At 46.6% G+C, this 14,931-nt stretch overlaps 3 protein-coding genes across 3 annotated transcripts; 2 read left to right on the plus strand and 1 right to left on the minus strand.

The window, feature by feature from the left end:
* Positions 1–3,856: 3,856 nt before the first annotated feature.
* Positions 3,857–5,278, plus strand: LOC117900132 (dnaJ homolog subfamily C member 28). The gene is made up of 2 exons (XM_034810358.1): positions 3,857–4,165; positions 4,227–5,278. Exons 1-2 carry the CDS (start codon positions 4,067–4,069, stop codon positions 5,214–5,216), a joined length of 1,089 nt encoding a protein of 362 aa, XP_034666249.1. The 5' UTR covers positions 3,857–4,066; the 3' UTR covers positions 5,217–5,278.
* LOC117900131 (trifunctional purine biosynthetic protein adenosine-3) lies at positions 5,272–14,403 on the minus strand. Its single transcript, XM_034810357.1, has 7 exons — positions 13,967–14,403; positions 9,346–9,593; positions 8,635–9,284; positions 8,351–8,576; positions 7,847–8,268; positions 6,723–7,778; positions 5,272–6,661 (listed from the first exon to the last, which is right to left on the minus strand). The coding sequence occupies exons 1-7, from the start codon at positions 14,141–14,143 to the stop codon at positions 5,355–5,357; spliced, it is 4,086 nt and encodes a 1,361-aa protein (XP_034666248.1). The 5' UTR covers positions 14,144–14,403; the 3' UTR covers positions 5,272–5,354.
* LOC117900133 (pupal cuticle protein) lies at positions 12,278–13,119 on the plus strand. Its single transcript, XM_034810359.1, has 2 exons — positions 12,278–12,389; positions 12,452–13,119. Exons 1-2 carry the CDS (start codon positions 12,378–12,380, stop codon positions 12,989–12,991), a joined length of 552 nt encoding a protein of 183 aa, XP_034666250.1. The 5' UTR covers positions 12,278–12,377; the 3' UTR covers positions 12,992–13,119.
* Positions 14,404–14,931: the final 528 nt, after the last annotated feature.

The raw sequence follows: 14,931 nt of genomic DNA on the forward strand, positions 1-14,931 counted from the left end.
GGCAAACGGAAGCGGAATCTACTTAGGGCACCAACAACGAAAGACTTAAGCAACAAACTTGTTAAAGGGTTTGGCCAACGAACCCTTGCTAAAAGGGTTTGCGGCAGCAAGTAATAAAAGTAGCAATCATAAAAGTAGGAATGTTACACTTACTCATAGCGGAATACCTTTTCTACTCAGTTCCGAGCACTTTGGCTGTTTGTTATCCCTTTTGTGTCCTTCAGAAGATTGAGTGTTCTGACGCCAGGGGAAATTTTAGGGCCTTCGGGTCGTAACCTTCCAACAATCAAATACTTGGATTTCATTGCCATTACACAACTGTTGATGAGAAGACATCTATAAAGAGGTTTTAGGGCACTTATTAAGCACGATAAGTATTATGGAATATATTCTAAAAGCATTTACGGGCACTTTGTGTATCCTCTGCGTGTTCCCTTTCTAGTTCCTGTCTGTTACTGGGACAAAGGGCTCAATATTTCATCAATCAAGCTCTTTTGATCGTGATGGGCGTTACGATTAAACTCCCTTCGATTTAGTTTTCCTGTGGGTGTGCCATTGCTCATCATTTGTTAAGGCTGAGTGCCTAAAAAGTACCCAATCTCGGGTTATTCCTGCCATTCCAAATTATAGGTGCATATGCGTAACATTCGATTTGAAACCAGGCCCATCAATCAATCTCTAGTTGAATGTGGGATCTTAGGGTTCCACTTCCTTTGATTTAGGGTTCCTCTGGCACAGATGCTCATCATAATTTGTCATGGGTGAGTGCCTAAAAGAGGGTTTTAAGGTATAATTTAGGTGTTTCAGATGGATATCTGTAAAAGCAGCTTCAGATCGACTGCAATACATCATATGTACATATGTGGGAGAGTGCCTAAAAAGAGGATGTTTTTCCAAATGATTAGAGGAACTGGATGATGAATTTCTGATGTGCATACTTACAATTAGCCATCACCAGAAACACCTTGAATGCCTTCAGCGCCGCAACTCGGTTCCCTTAACTCGGACATGCTGCTGCTAGAGCATTGTATGTATGTATAATTGAAGACATTTAAGAATAGATCATTAGAAAAAAGTCTCCTTGAAAATGTACAATAGTTTAAGTGTAATAAATACATTTAAAATACTTTTAACCCTGGGAAACTTAACAGACCCCAACAGGAACCCATCCTTTCTACGCTCTGACAAACATCTATCAGAAAAATATGTATACTTCTTGAGGTCAAATTGGAAGCCAAATTTGGGAACACAACCATCCCTCGAGAAGAGGTAAACGTAGGCCAATTGTAGAAGTGACAATCAGACAGACAGCGAGTGGTTGACGAAATCCAATGGCTGTTGCTTGCGGCCAACAGAACGGAAGTGCCATATTGGGTACACGCACTCAAATAAGTATTCCAACGGCGGCGACAACGCCACGCATTCCCAATGAGGAGGAGGTTCTTGAGTGACTTCGAACCATTTTGGTTTGGTGAAAGTTTTGATATTTCCATCAGAAATGTTTGCTACAAAAATTCAAAATTTTCATTTACATTGGATTTAAATGTTGAAATTGTTGAAGTCGGGAATGCTACAGCTACTGCATCGTCTTCGAAATCCTGCCTTCAGAGGTAGGCCCAACGACGTGTCTCAGTCCTACTACAGAAACGGCGGGCTGAAACCGAAGCCAGAACAGGAACCCATGGCGTTGGTCCTTATACTGGTGAATGTTGTACCAGGAGTAATGTTGGGCACTTATGCTGCAAAGAAGTTGGCATATTTTCTGGAAGTCAGTGATCTCTTTGCGCCCGATCTACTGGACGACGATGATGATGAATAGACCAGAACGACCAGAATCTGAGGCACAGATTGAACAGGCAGAATTTGGAGCAGGTCTCCGCCTCAGTCTCAGCCTCAATGTGTGCCCCATATCCTGTTCGTCTATGCAAAGAATATATGCTAATGTGCCACATCCACGAAACTGGCCAAACAGGATGCTTGCAGACCCGACCAGACCAAAACCAGACCGGACTTTGGCTCTAAGCAAATTAGTGTAGAAAATCTATTCAATTAGTTCTAAGGAAGTCGTAAGATTTCACAGTTTCTGGTTGCATATTTAGAACAATTCTTTCGGCATTCATTGGACTCTAAAATTAGTTATGTTTTGAAAAGTATAAATATTTATACTGTACTTATGAGCGAGAACTAATTTCATTTTCCAATCGATGTAGAGCATGAAAGGATACTTTGAATTGCAGATGAGTTTCGCTCATTTTCAGATTTAGCTCAACGCCAATGGGGTTTAGGAGTAGATTGTTGTTCATATCTATGATTGCATTGAAAGACCGCTTCGCTATGCATGTGGGTTGTGCATTGATTGGAAGCCGACACGCATTACAAAACTGAGGCACACACGCTTCAATATGATTGTACTCTTACAGAGGGTAATATTACTACAATAAAAGTATCTTCCAAGCGAGCAAAGTAACAATCTGCCAGAGTATCAACATCTTCGATAAGAGAGCTTATATTTATGTAAAAAGTGCCTCATTCATATTGCCACAATTATTTCTTTCAATGAATTTTCTTCGCGCTTCAGAACGTACAACATTTAGCCGTTTAGCAGGCGCCTTTAATTTGATGTCTGATTTGTATGCCATTTTCTACGTACCACTGCGTTTGTAGGCTGGAAGATTCCCTTTTTTTATAGCTCTAACAGTTTGTAGGCGCCTGCAGTCTCCATTTGGTCCGCCTTGCCACGTGCTGGACACACTGGAATTTGGAGCTTCGATTCCGTCATTTCCACAATTTCTTCTTCTTTCCATTCTGTATGTGCACACACATTCGAACAGTAAACTGTGTGACATTTCTTTTGTATAAGGAGCAGGTATTATCTGCAAAATGTGTAGTAATTGGTTGCGAATTATGTAAATAATATCATATAATAATGCTTTGTCACATTTAGTATAATCTTTCATCAATAAAAATGCGCCTTGCGAATTTACGTTAATGTTCATACTTACATATGTACCTATACACATATGCACACATGGATGTCCGTTCCAACGGTAAACATTGTCCGTGTAATGAATGCCAAACATGGTGCGCTCTGCAGAAAAAACACAAATTAGTCTTGCAAATCATAGGTTGCGTATATTTGCGTATAGTTTCCATGGTATTTCACACCATATTATATTCAGAATGTTAATAATTTCGTCAAGATAAATACGGTTTCATTGTACAAATTTACATACGGGCATCTGTGTAAATGGCTGTGTATTGGCTGGCCTGGTGTGCGTTTCGCACAGACAAACCCTTTTAATTTGCCTTCACTTCATTCCATAGCATGCACATTTGAGTTATTAACTAACATACACTTAACTTACTTGTGCAAATTGCATTTATTTCTGTGTAAAACACTATTAATTAAAATTCACTCACCTTTTGCGCCTACAAAGTGTTACCACACGTGGTCAGAGTAAAAATGAAAATTAGTGTTGCAAAGCACCACCATATTTATCGATATATTTCGGTATTTCTATAAGCGTCTTTAATTTGGCAATCTTTTTTTAAACCTAATTTGAAATACTTCCAATAAACGGAGTAATGAAAACTAACGTGTCTTGTGGAGAATTGAATGACAATTCGAGTTAAATTACATATTTAGAGCTGAAAGTTCTAGCTAGCTGGTAATATTAAACAGAAGATTAAAGTCGAGGAAAATGATTTAAGCTTTACGGTATATTTTATATATTAAAGGATATATTTCGGTATATTCTCGAGGGTCTGTCGGTACTTTTGATCGATAATTGCGCGGTCACACCGTGCAAAAGCTAATATTTAAATATTACAATTTGGGCCATTTTATGTTAAAATCTCTATACAGCCGTTACTTTTCCATGAAATTCGCGCACACAGAAATGGAGCTGCAGTTGGTGTACTGGTGAACAAGTTTTAACCACACAGCACCCAAATAAATGGAATAATAGTATGAATGAATTAACCGTCAGAGTGTTAGCTGAAAAGTTGCTTACAAAACTCACAACTACAAAGCTACAGCTGGGAAGCTGTTATTTACGACTACAAAATGTTGAACGCTGGCAAAATATTTGGAAGTTTCATTGGACCCGTGGGTGGCCGCAGCTGCCTGCGGGGAGTGCACCTGAAACGCCGTGAAGTTTATTTGGTATTTATTTGGCTGAATTTTGCATTTAATTCGCAGTAACTTATATAATAACCCATTTTAGCAATGCTTTCGCATCCTGGGAGTGTGCGAGGGTGCGGACCAGAACACCGTGCGTCAGGCGTACTTGGATTTGGTGAAACGCGTCCATCCGGACTCTGGGTGTGAGGAGGCGAGTGCCGAACGCTTCCAGCAGGTGGACGAGGCCTTCAAGACGCTGCAGGAGAAGTTCGCCAAGGGTCGCCGCAACATCCAGGAGGACGAGGAGCAGGCCATGGAGTTTGACATCGAGCACACGGCGCCACAGCATCGGCAGTTTCTCTCCAACGAGGGCATTGGCGTGGGCACACCCTTTCAGCGCCAGAAGCAGTACCAGCAGGTGCGCGCCATGAAGGCCCAGGAGCGTGTGCTCGAGCATCGCATCGATAAGGCCGCTGCCGGCGACAGCACGCTCATGTCCAAGGAGGGAAATCACTTTCGCAAGCATGCCATCAAGACCAAATACGGCATCGATCGTGTGGTGGAGGATCTCATTCAGGAGTCCATGTCCAAGGGCGATTTCAACAATCTGAATGGCACGGGCAAGCCGCTGTCCTCCGCTCAGTCGCAGAATCCCTACCTGGACTTTACCACACACAAACTGAACAGCATAATGCTTGACAATGGCTTCATGCCCGAATGGATCACGCTCAGCAAGGAGATACGCGATGCCCGGCAGCAGCTGTTGCAGAAAGTGCGCCAGGAGCGCATCTACTACGGCGATTGGCCACTACAGCGTCCAGACGAGCAGGCCGCCTGGCAAAGGTTCAGCCTGAACCTAGAGCATGAAGTGCAGGAGCTGAACAAGCTGATAGACAAATACAATCTTATTGTGCCCATACTCAAGAATCAATTCTTTCGCTATCGCCTGGACCGCGAGGCGCCAATCGTGTTTAAGGAGACAACTTTGAAGCGGAATCAGCAGCGCCCTGCAGTCGAATACAAAGCGAAGGCTGAGCAGTCGGATAAGCCACTGAAAAGTTTGATATCCGAACTGTTTGCGCGTCTCTTGTGATACTAAAGGAACCCCCCGACCCGTGATATTAGTGTGTAGAAAATCGTTGAAATATTTGGAATAATTTTGTTATGTGATCTAATAATAATAATCCCTTGCAGGGCATCAAAACTTATCAAACTAAATGGTTAAATGTCTTCATTGGCCCTCCTTGGGCGCTTCCTTCCTCACCTCAGACACCCGACGCAGAGCACCGCTGGCCAACAGCGCCAATGCTCGTGGAAAAGCCCAATGCTCGGCGTGGTGAATGCGCTGGGTGAGCGTCTCCTCATCATCCCCGGGCAGAATGGGCACAGCTGCCTGCACGAGTATGGCGCCCGTGTCGACGCCCTCGTCCACAAAGTGTACCGTGCAGCCGGACTCTGTTTCGCCTGCCTCCAGGGCCTGCCGCTGGACATGCAGACCTGGGTACTTGGGCAGCAGCGAGGGATGAATGTTGATCAGGCGGCCACGCCACTCGCGCACAAAGGGAACACTGAGAATGCGCATGAAGCCCGCCAGGCAGATCAACTCCACGCGAGCGGCCTTCAGATGGCGCGTTAATTCCGTATCGTAGACCTCGCGACTGGGGAAGTCCGTGTGCGAGATGACCATCGAGGGTATGCCCGCCGTGGCGGCCCGCTCCAGACCCAAGACACCCGCCTTGTTGCTGATCACGAGCACAATTTCCGCGTGCACGCCCTGGGCCGAGTCACGCGTGGCATCGATAAGGGCTTGAAGATTGCTGCCTGTTCCCGAGATGAGCACGGCCACACGTCGTCGTGGCTGAGCTAGAATCCTCTGGGTTCTCGCCAGCGACGCCTCAAAGTTCTGCACCACCACCTGCGGCTTCTTCGGATCCTTTCGGGCCACCACCTCGCCCACAACAGTCGCGCGCTGTGGATAGCGGAGTTCTCGCAGCACACCATCCACTTCCGTTGCGCCCACCACCAAGACCAGACCCAGTCCGCAGTTGTAGGTGCGCTGCAGCTCCGTGGAACTGATGTTGCCAGCTGCAGCCAGCCAGGCAAACACCGGGGGCAGCGGGTACTTGTTGGCATCCAACCGCACGGCCAATTCCTTGCGCAGCACGCGGGGTATATTCTCGCTCAGGCCACCGCCAGTGATGTGTGCGAGCGCTTTCACCCCGTGGTTGGGTCGGGAAAGCAGCGAGGACAATGCCTTCACATAGATCTTGGTGGGCACCAGCAGCTCCTCGCCCAGCGTCTTCTCGCTGAATGGCGCACGATCGTTGAGGCTCAAGCCAGCACGCCTGAGCACCGCATGAACGAGGCTGAAGCCATTGCTGTGCACACCCGACGAGGGCAGGCCAATGAGCACATCTCCGGGTTGAATCTCCTCCAGTCGCGGCAGTATGCCCGAGCGTTCGGCTATGCCCAAAGCAAAGCCAGCCAAATCATAGACCTGCGGCTCGTACAGCAGTGGCAAGGCAGCGCTGTGTGAGGCTAACAATAGAATAGAGATTGGAATTAGTATTTGCAGCAGTGAAATCAGGTCCCAACTTACACACAAAACTGCTATTGGCCTGACTGGCACCCTCCTGCACGCCAGCGTTGACTGCCGCAGCCAAATCCGCCTGCCACTTGCCGCAGGCATAGTAGCTGGAGAAGCTAAAGGGTTCGGCGCCATTGCAGAGTATATCGTTGACGCACATGGCCACCAGATCGATGCCCACGCTGGCATTTCGGTTCGTTTGCTGCGCGATCTTCAGCTTTGTGCCAACGCCATCGGTGCCCAAAATGAGTATGGGATCGTGGTAATGACTCGGCACGCGGGTCAGGCGACGTCCCACGGCATTCTCAAAGCATTCCTCGCGTGGCGTAAGCTTCACCTCCGCTGCGGGCAGTTGCCTGACTTCCTGCGGCAGCTGGGCTTCACCCAATCCACCAAAGGGTGCGGCCAATTTCTGCAGCTGCTCCGCAAAGTTGCGCACTTTAACGCGGGGCGCATCGCCGGCGGATTTCGCTTGGCGATTCAACACGCCGAGCACCTTGGCACCCGGCAGCGATGTGCGCCACAGCAGGCTACTCTGCGGCAGGACCAGCACCATGCCAATGCCGCAGTTGTGCCGCTCCAGCAAGGTCTGGGCACTCAGCTGCAGCTGGCCCGCCAGCCAGCCAAAGACCTCCGGCACGGGCACAGCCCCAAAGTCCAGTGTGACCTCGAAGCCCTCGGGCAGCAGTCGCTGCACATCGTGCAGCAGGCCATGCGTGACATGAGCCACAGCTTTGATCTGATTGCCAGCCTGCAAATGAGGCAGCAGCTGCTGCACGTACAGGCGTGTGGGCGTGCCCAAGACCTGGGCCAGGCTAAGGCCATGCTTGCTCCCACCAACCGGCGAGCACTCCTTGAGATTCACCTTCGAGGCGGCCAACTGGGTGAGCAGCTCGTTGAAGCCAGCACAGTGCAGGCCCGAGGAGGGCAGACCCACAAGCAGATCCTCTTCTTCATACAGATCAAAGCGTGGCAGAACGCGGGACATCTCCACGACGCCCACACAGTAGCCAGCCATGTCATGCTGTCCGGGTGCATAGAGCGAGGGCATCTCCGCTGTCTCGCCACCTGAAAGAAAGAGATGATTAAGTGAAGAACAATCCACAAATGAATCAATCAAACAGTCAGTTACGCACCCACCAAGGCACACTTGGCATCACGACAGCCATCGGCCATGCCCTTGACCAGCTGAGCGGCCAGCGGCACATGCAGCTTGCCGCAGGCTATGTAGTCCAGAAATGCCACCGGTTCGGCGCCCAGCTCCAGCAGATCATTGGCAGCCATGGCAAACAGATCGTAGCCAATGTTCTCATACAATTCGTTCTGCAGCGCCAACTGGATCTTGGCGCCCACACCCTGCGTGGCCTCGGCAATCACGGGCTCCTTGTAGCTGAGGTCCTTCAAGCGGAACAAACCACCAAAGCCACCCAAGCCGCCGAGCACACCAGGCCGCTGGGTGCCACGCGACAGAGGCTTAATGCGTTGCACCAGCGCATCGCCGGCGTCAATGTCCACGCCGCTGTCTTTGTAGCTGAGGCCAGGCGCCGTGGCAGTGGCACTGGAACAGGAAATATATTAGTTGTGTGCATAGAAAGTACTTTATTTGGGGCATGGGTAACCAAAGCCTCATTTCAATTTACATTTTAAATGCTTTCTGTGCAATGTCCGTGCGATATTGGGCACCAGTGCCGGCAAAAGTGATTGTTCCAGCGAGTTTTGTGGCCTTGGCAGCCGCCTCCTTGAGGCTGGCATCCAACGCAATGGCAATGAGCACACGTCCGCCATTGGTGAGTGCCTCCTTTTGTTTGTTAACCGACAAACCGCTGTGGAAAACCAGCTGAGTGGACGTGTTGACATCAGGAAGGCCTAGAAAAACAAACAAAATTTATATTTCCATCAGAAAAGAGCAGAAGCCAAACCTTACCTGTGATGAGGCAACCCTTTGTGGAGGTCTCTGGATAGCCAGCACTTGCGAGGATCACACCCACGGCGCTCACACCGCTGCGCCATTGGAGAGGCAGCCGCTCCAGCTGTCCACTGCAGCAGGCCTGCATCACCTCAAACAGATCCGTTTCGAGGAGCGGCAGTATGACCTGCGTTTCGGGATCGCCAAAGCGACAGTTGAACTCGAGCACGCGTGGACCATCGCGTGTCAGCATGAGTCCCGCATAGAGCACACCCTGATAGGTGATGCGCTCCTTGATCAGACCCTGAACGGCTCGCTCCAGCACGGCGCGCTGCACCAGCTCCAATGCGGGCTGACTGATCAACGGACACGGGCAGTAGGCGCCCATGCCACCGGTATTGGGTCCAGTGTCTCCATTGCCCAAGCGCTTGTGATCCTGGGCAGGCAGCATGGCGCGCACACTCTGGCCATCGGTGAAGGCAAGAACGGATATTTCCTCGCCCTCGAGTAGCTCCTCTACGACGAGGGTGGCACCAGCTTGTCCGTACTTCAAGTCTCCCAATATCTCATCCACCGCCTGGCAGGCTTCCTCCACATTGGCGGCCACCACAACACCCTTGCCGGCAGCCAAGCCAGCGGCCTTCACCACCAGAGCCTGATAGGGTGCGCTGGAAAGGAAAGGAAGAACTTTCTAGCTTGCATTTCAATGAGTTTCGTTTCATTGCTCACCTCTTGATAAAGGCCTTGGCCTTGTTCGTGTCCGTGAAGCTCTCATAACGCGCCGTTGGTATGCCGTGGCGCAGCATAAAGTCCTTGGCCCACTTCTTGTCTGCCTCGATTTGAGCGCCCTGCTTGCCGGGCCCAAAGCAGAGTACGCCCTCCTTTTGCAGCACATCGCCCAGCCCCAAGGCCAAGGGATCTTCGGGTCCAACGACCACCAGAGAGATTTCATTTTCCTTGCTCCATTTGGCAATGGCCTACGGGCAGAAAAAGGAATAAGTAAATGAGGATTCAAATGGTTTTATGAATCAGATTTAATTATTTAAATATAAATATGTGTGTGGAGTTAAAGATCTATTAATGATCTGTGGAAACGCTGGATCTATGACTCCCTTTGGCTCAATTCCATATTCCAAAATTTATATTTAAATCTTCAGCAAATTTTCGATCTATATAATTCTTTCAACTTATTTTTAAATATTCAAGTTATTCATTATCCACGACGCAATAATGCAATTTAAAATTAAAAATTAATTAAGTTGCAATACACATTTTTGATGTGATGATTATAATCGTGGAACCATTCGTTCGGTTCGATTGGAATTTGAATTTAACACTAAATCGAGTTATTTATTAGACATCGGCTTTACGCTTTATAAAACGATACACTGTTGAAAAATGTTACAACTTTTGAGAGTTTCGTGTTAAAAATAAAGCAAAAGACTAAGAAAAAGGATCTTCGACTTTAAAGATTAATTAGAAATAATTTTGGAAAGCGATAAGTTCTATATAAAATAATGTTGCTCTTGCGAAATTGTTATCTGTAGATTTCTTTACATAAAAAATACCTTCAGCTGCATCTCCCCTCAAAGAATCTCAGAATTCCGAACAATCCCCCCCAATCAACACAGATCATAATTGGATTTCCCCCATCTAACATCTAACCGGGTCATGATCACATTGCAGCTTCTTTGGTGGGGGATTCGCTCTCTTCTTTTTGCAACAACATTCCCCAAAATTGGAAGATAACACTCCTCTAAGTACTCAACCGGTTCCATTCGCCAATTTGTCGCCAAAATACTAAATGCCTTCCTAATTGTTTTGCCATTAAACTGGGTCTCGCACTGGTACGACGGGTGCATTGTCTTTCGATCGGGCAAACGTGAGCGAGCAAAATCCAACGACTCCGACTGACTAAGGCGCCAGCTATGTCAAGCAACCACAGTAATCCCGGTGCTGGCGGTTCTCGTCCGGTTTGCTCAGTTCTAATTCGAATTGGCGCCAACGCAGAACTTTCGGTTTACCCCCACAATAACCAGAGAGTTGAAATTGCAGTCGCCTGCGTTCCAGACCATTTAGCACTTGGCAAAAGAATCATCAGCCCGATTACCTGAGAGTTCAAGAACGTTCACACGACTCCGGCTCCAGCTCTAAATATGACGTCTTTTGAGAGCTATTTTGGCATTCCAAATTAAGAGCGAAGCTGGTCAAGGCTTTAATTTCCCGTAACGAAGGTTAAGCGGCAAAGCAAGAAGAATGAAGCGAAAGGCAGGGGCAACATCTAAACACCAACTAACTCGTAGATGAAGATGAAGGCTTATGACAGATTCAGATATTATGTTCATGCGTAGCTGGATTCGCGATATTTCATGAAATAAAAGCTGATAGACACAGCAATAATTATTTTATTTATTTTATTTTTTTAAGAACGCAATAATTATTTTTGAAACGTTTTCCTTTGAAAGAGATTAGCCATTTCGATCTATAACCAATATCTGATCCATAACTATGCGATGTGAACAGCTGATCAGCTGTTTGTGGTGTTGCCACTTGGTTTAAAGAACGGAGTCTGGCAGCTTTTCATTAAAGCGTCTCCGCATAAACCGAGTAAGAGAAGAGTCTTGGAAGACTTTTTGGCATCTCTGACCTGAGCGAGCGTCCCGAACCACTTGCCAAATTTGGTTAGAACGTTTTCGTCTTTATGCTTTACAGAGTGCGCTCATGATTTACTGTATTGTATGCAAATTAAGTGGGGGAGCCAGCGAATCGGGAAACGGGAGGGAACTGGGGGGGGGGTGGCCAAAGAATGCTGATACATTTGTTTGCGGATAAAAGTTTGGTGAGGGAATTAGATACGCTTTGGTGAATTAGTCGAACGTTGGACGGGTTTTTATTTTGGGAATAAGCAAGCAAAAAAAAAGCACATCAAAATATCGTAGAGTTACGCGTAATTTTGATAAAGTTCGTTTCTAATGATCAAAATCTATGCTTAAATATAACACTTCATTCATCATTTGTGGTGCTATGCAATTTTCTAAGAATAACTTTGTCTGATTGAATTAATTGAGCAAGATTATGGGTTGTCTCGGGGGGAGTTCTATAAATGGACTGTTGTAGAGATTTCCTTAAAATGGAATGCCATTTCCTGTGCAAGTTTTATTACAGCTTTTGAGCCGAAAGTAACATAAACAAATGGGGAAAGAGAAGGAAGCCATCAGATGGGTTCGTATCCTACACTCTTTGATGATCTATAAACTCGATCGTAGGAGTATGAAGCCCCCGCTTAAGGACACACGCAATGTCAACGATCGCGGTGGTATTTTCGTGAGTTTCCTGAGACTGTAAGTATTTCAAGATCAGCCACAAAGTGCAAGTGCAAGTGCCCCAACCTTCGGCACAGCCATTCACGAATATTGTCTATATGTATTTTACACCATCCCACACTTTGGGAATTGCAGCAGCGACAAATAACATCGTTGATACCTATATAAAATAATACTTATAAGAAATAAAATCATTTTATTTATGACTGACTAAGGCAGCATCAGCCGCCCCGCCGACGATGACGAGCAACGTCGCGCCGTTGATGTTTCGGAACTGGGTTTCCGAGACGAAAAAATATTGCCAAAAAAAAATCCAAAAATCCAAGCTGGCGCGGCGGATGGATATAAAAACGAAGGCGTACGAGAAGCAGACAAACAGTTCCACTTGATACTCGCAAGACGATAGAACCCAGAGAGAGAAGTGCTTCAAGTCCCATCATGTATTTGCTTGTAAGTCAAGAATCGAATCGAGCCCAGAATGGATTATAATCGATCAATCTTCCGCCCCGCAGATAAGTCTCTTTGGAGTGCTGGCGGTGATGCAGCAGCAGCTGGAGGCCGCATACATCCCGGATTCGGATAGGAATACGAAAACTCTCCAGAACGATCTGCAGGTGGAGCGGGATGGCAACTATCGCTATGCATACGAGACATCCAATGGCATATCCGCCTCCCAGGGCGGCCTAGGCGGTGTGTCTGTTCAGGGCGGCTCCAGTTACACCTCTCCCGAAGGATCTGTGATCAGTGTTAGCTACGTGGCCGATGAGACTGGCTATCACCCAGTGGGCGATCACATACCCAAAGTGCCGGACTACATTCTGCGCGCCCTGGAGTACATTCGCACGCATCCGTATCAGGTGAAGGATTACTACACGGGCGAGCTGAAGCCAGTGGCCCACGATGCTGCCGCTTTCAATGTCTACAGCAGAAACATCCACGAACAGACGACACCTCGTTCCCGGCCAAGTGCCACACCAAAGACCATTTATCTCACACATCCACCCACCATCCAACCTCTGCGACAGCGACAAAGCGCTTCGAGACGTCGATGATCCGTGGATAGGTGATTGGAGATCGGTAATGGGGGGCAGGTCTCAATAGAACACAATGCAAAAATCTGTGAATTTCAAACTTAACAATTAATTAAGGCACAAAAACAATAAATATAGAAACAACGTAAGTTAGAAAATGAAAACAAAGGCCACAATTTTCTGTCGCAAAAGAAGGCGCTAAGTGAGTGAATGTCTGGGCATGCTGGAATAATCTGTTGCTATTTTAGTCTTTGTTAGATGATTAACTGATGAACTGACGATTAAACATGACAGGTTTAATTTAACATTAGATATGGGGATGGGATGGGATTTGGGTATAATTTTCATGAGAGATATAGAAATTTTTGAGCTGTAAAGCTTGGAAACCATCCCAGAATATAATCAGCACATCAAGCTCTATTGCAAGCAACAGTGTTAATTAAACTTAATCAATCAGTCTACCACACAGCAAGACAGCCGCTAATATGATTGAAATCCAATTAATGGCATTACAAATATGTTAAGCTGCTAGACCTCGACTAACACACGCAAAGCCAAGCTGCAATTGATAACTTATTGACAGTTTCGCATTGCACACAAATAATAATCTCAAATTGCAATATTTGCCGCGATTTTCGTCAGCGCCAAATGGCAACCCCAAGGAGCGCACAAGGGTTAAAGTTAAACCGATTAGCGGCGATCGCAGTGCACTGAATGATCCGCTTTAAGATCGTTTCGATTGCGTATTTATTGGTCGGCGGCTTAGCATAAAACGTTCTGGGGCATCATAAAAATATATGTACAGACATTGCGATCCCAAAGATCTCCAAGAAGCCATAAAAATGTATCACAGAGAGCAATAAAAATAACCCAAAATATTCCACGCTTAAGCTGCACCCCAAATGGACTGCACACACACATGCAAATAAACTCGCTGTAACTGTAAGCCACTCGCGAAGGTTAACACAAGGTCGCTGCGGGAATCATTCAACTCACCTCAAAATCCTTTGGATCTAAGACTTTGGCCTCCAAATTACGGCACTTTTCCACCTGCTGGATGCCAAAGCTACCAGGCAGAGCGTAGATCTGCTTCACCAGTGGCGACTGCGATAATTTCCAGCAGATAGCATGCTCCCGCCCGCCGCTGCCAATGACCAAGACGCTGTGCGACATATTTCTGGCCGATAAGAACAAAAACTAATCACGTTTTTAAAGAATTTCTAATTCTTTCTCTGTTTTCTCGCCCACGTGTTGAGCAGCAGCAGCGTTTCCAGAGAGGTGAGAGTGAGAACACAATATGTTTAGGTGACGCGACAGACAACACTCTCTGAGAGCTTGAGCGATGGAGAAAGAGAGCCAGGTTTGCGCTCTTTGCTTTGTTTTTTATGTTTATTTTTTGTCTGATCAGATTCGTTAAACCGCACCACACGACGCCTCGTTTTCAACTGAAATCTTGAATTTGAATTAAATATTTTACGTGAGTGGGCCCTAGGCCTAGGTAAAAGCAACTATGACGTCCGCCACTGCGATAAGAAAACCTCCGTGGGACGCGTAGCTAGGCAGCGGCAGAAACCGATCTCATTGCACTTTTTTTTGTTGCTCCGACAGTAATTGTTGTTTTTTTGGCTCGAATAAATAACACAAACACGTTGGCGATAGCCTTTCAAGACCCCTGCTGGGGGTAAATGTAACTGTAACTCAAATTGCACTTCTTATCAGTTGTAAATTTGTTATTCCGTCAAATGATTCAAAGTAAACATAAATCAGTGGCAAATGAGAGAGCGAGAGAGAACAGCTGTTTTCTCCTGAATGAATTAGATAAATGTTATGATAGGTACACACTGGACAGAGTCCTAAGACGTAATGGATTGATAATGGATAAAACAAACGTTTTTAACAGACTGAATAAATGTTGCTGTTAATGGAATATTTATGGTCCACCTGTCGAAAGTGGAATAGTG

This window comes from Drosophila subobscura, chromosome U (assembly GCF_008121235.1).
Source record: "Drosophila subobscura isolate 14011-0131.10 chromosome U, UCBerk_Dsub_1.0, whole genome shotgun sequence".
Lineage (NCBI taxonomy): Eukaryota > Metazoa > Arthropoda > Insecta > Diptera > Drosophilidae > Drosophila > Drosophila subobscura.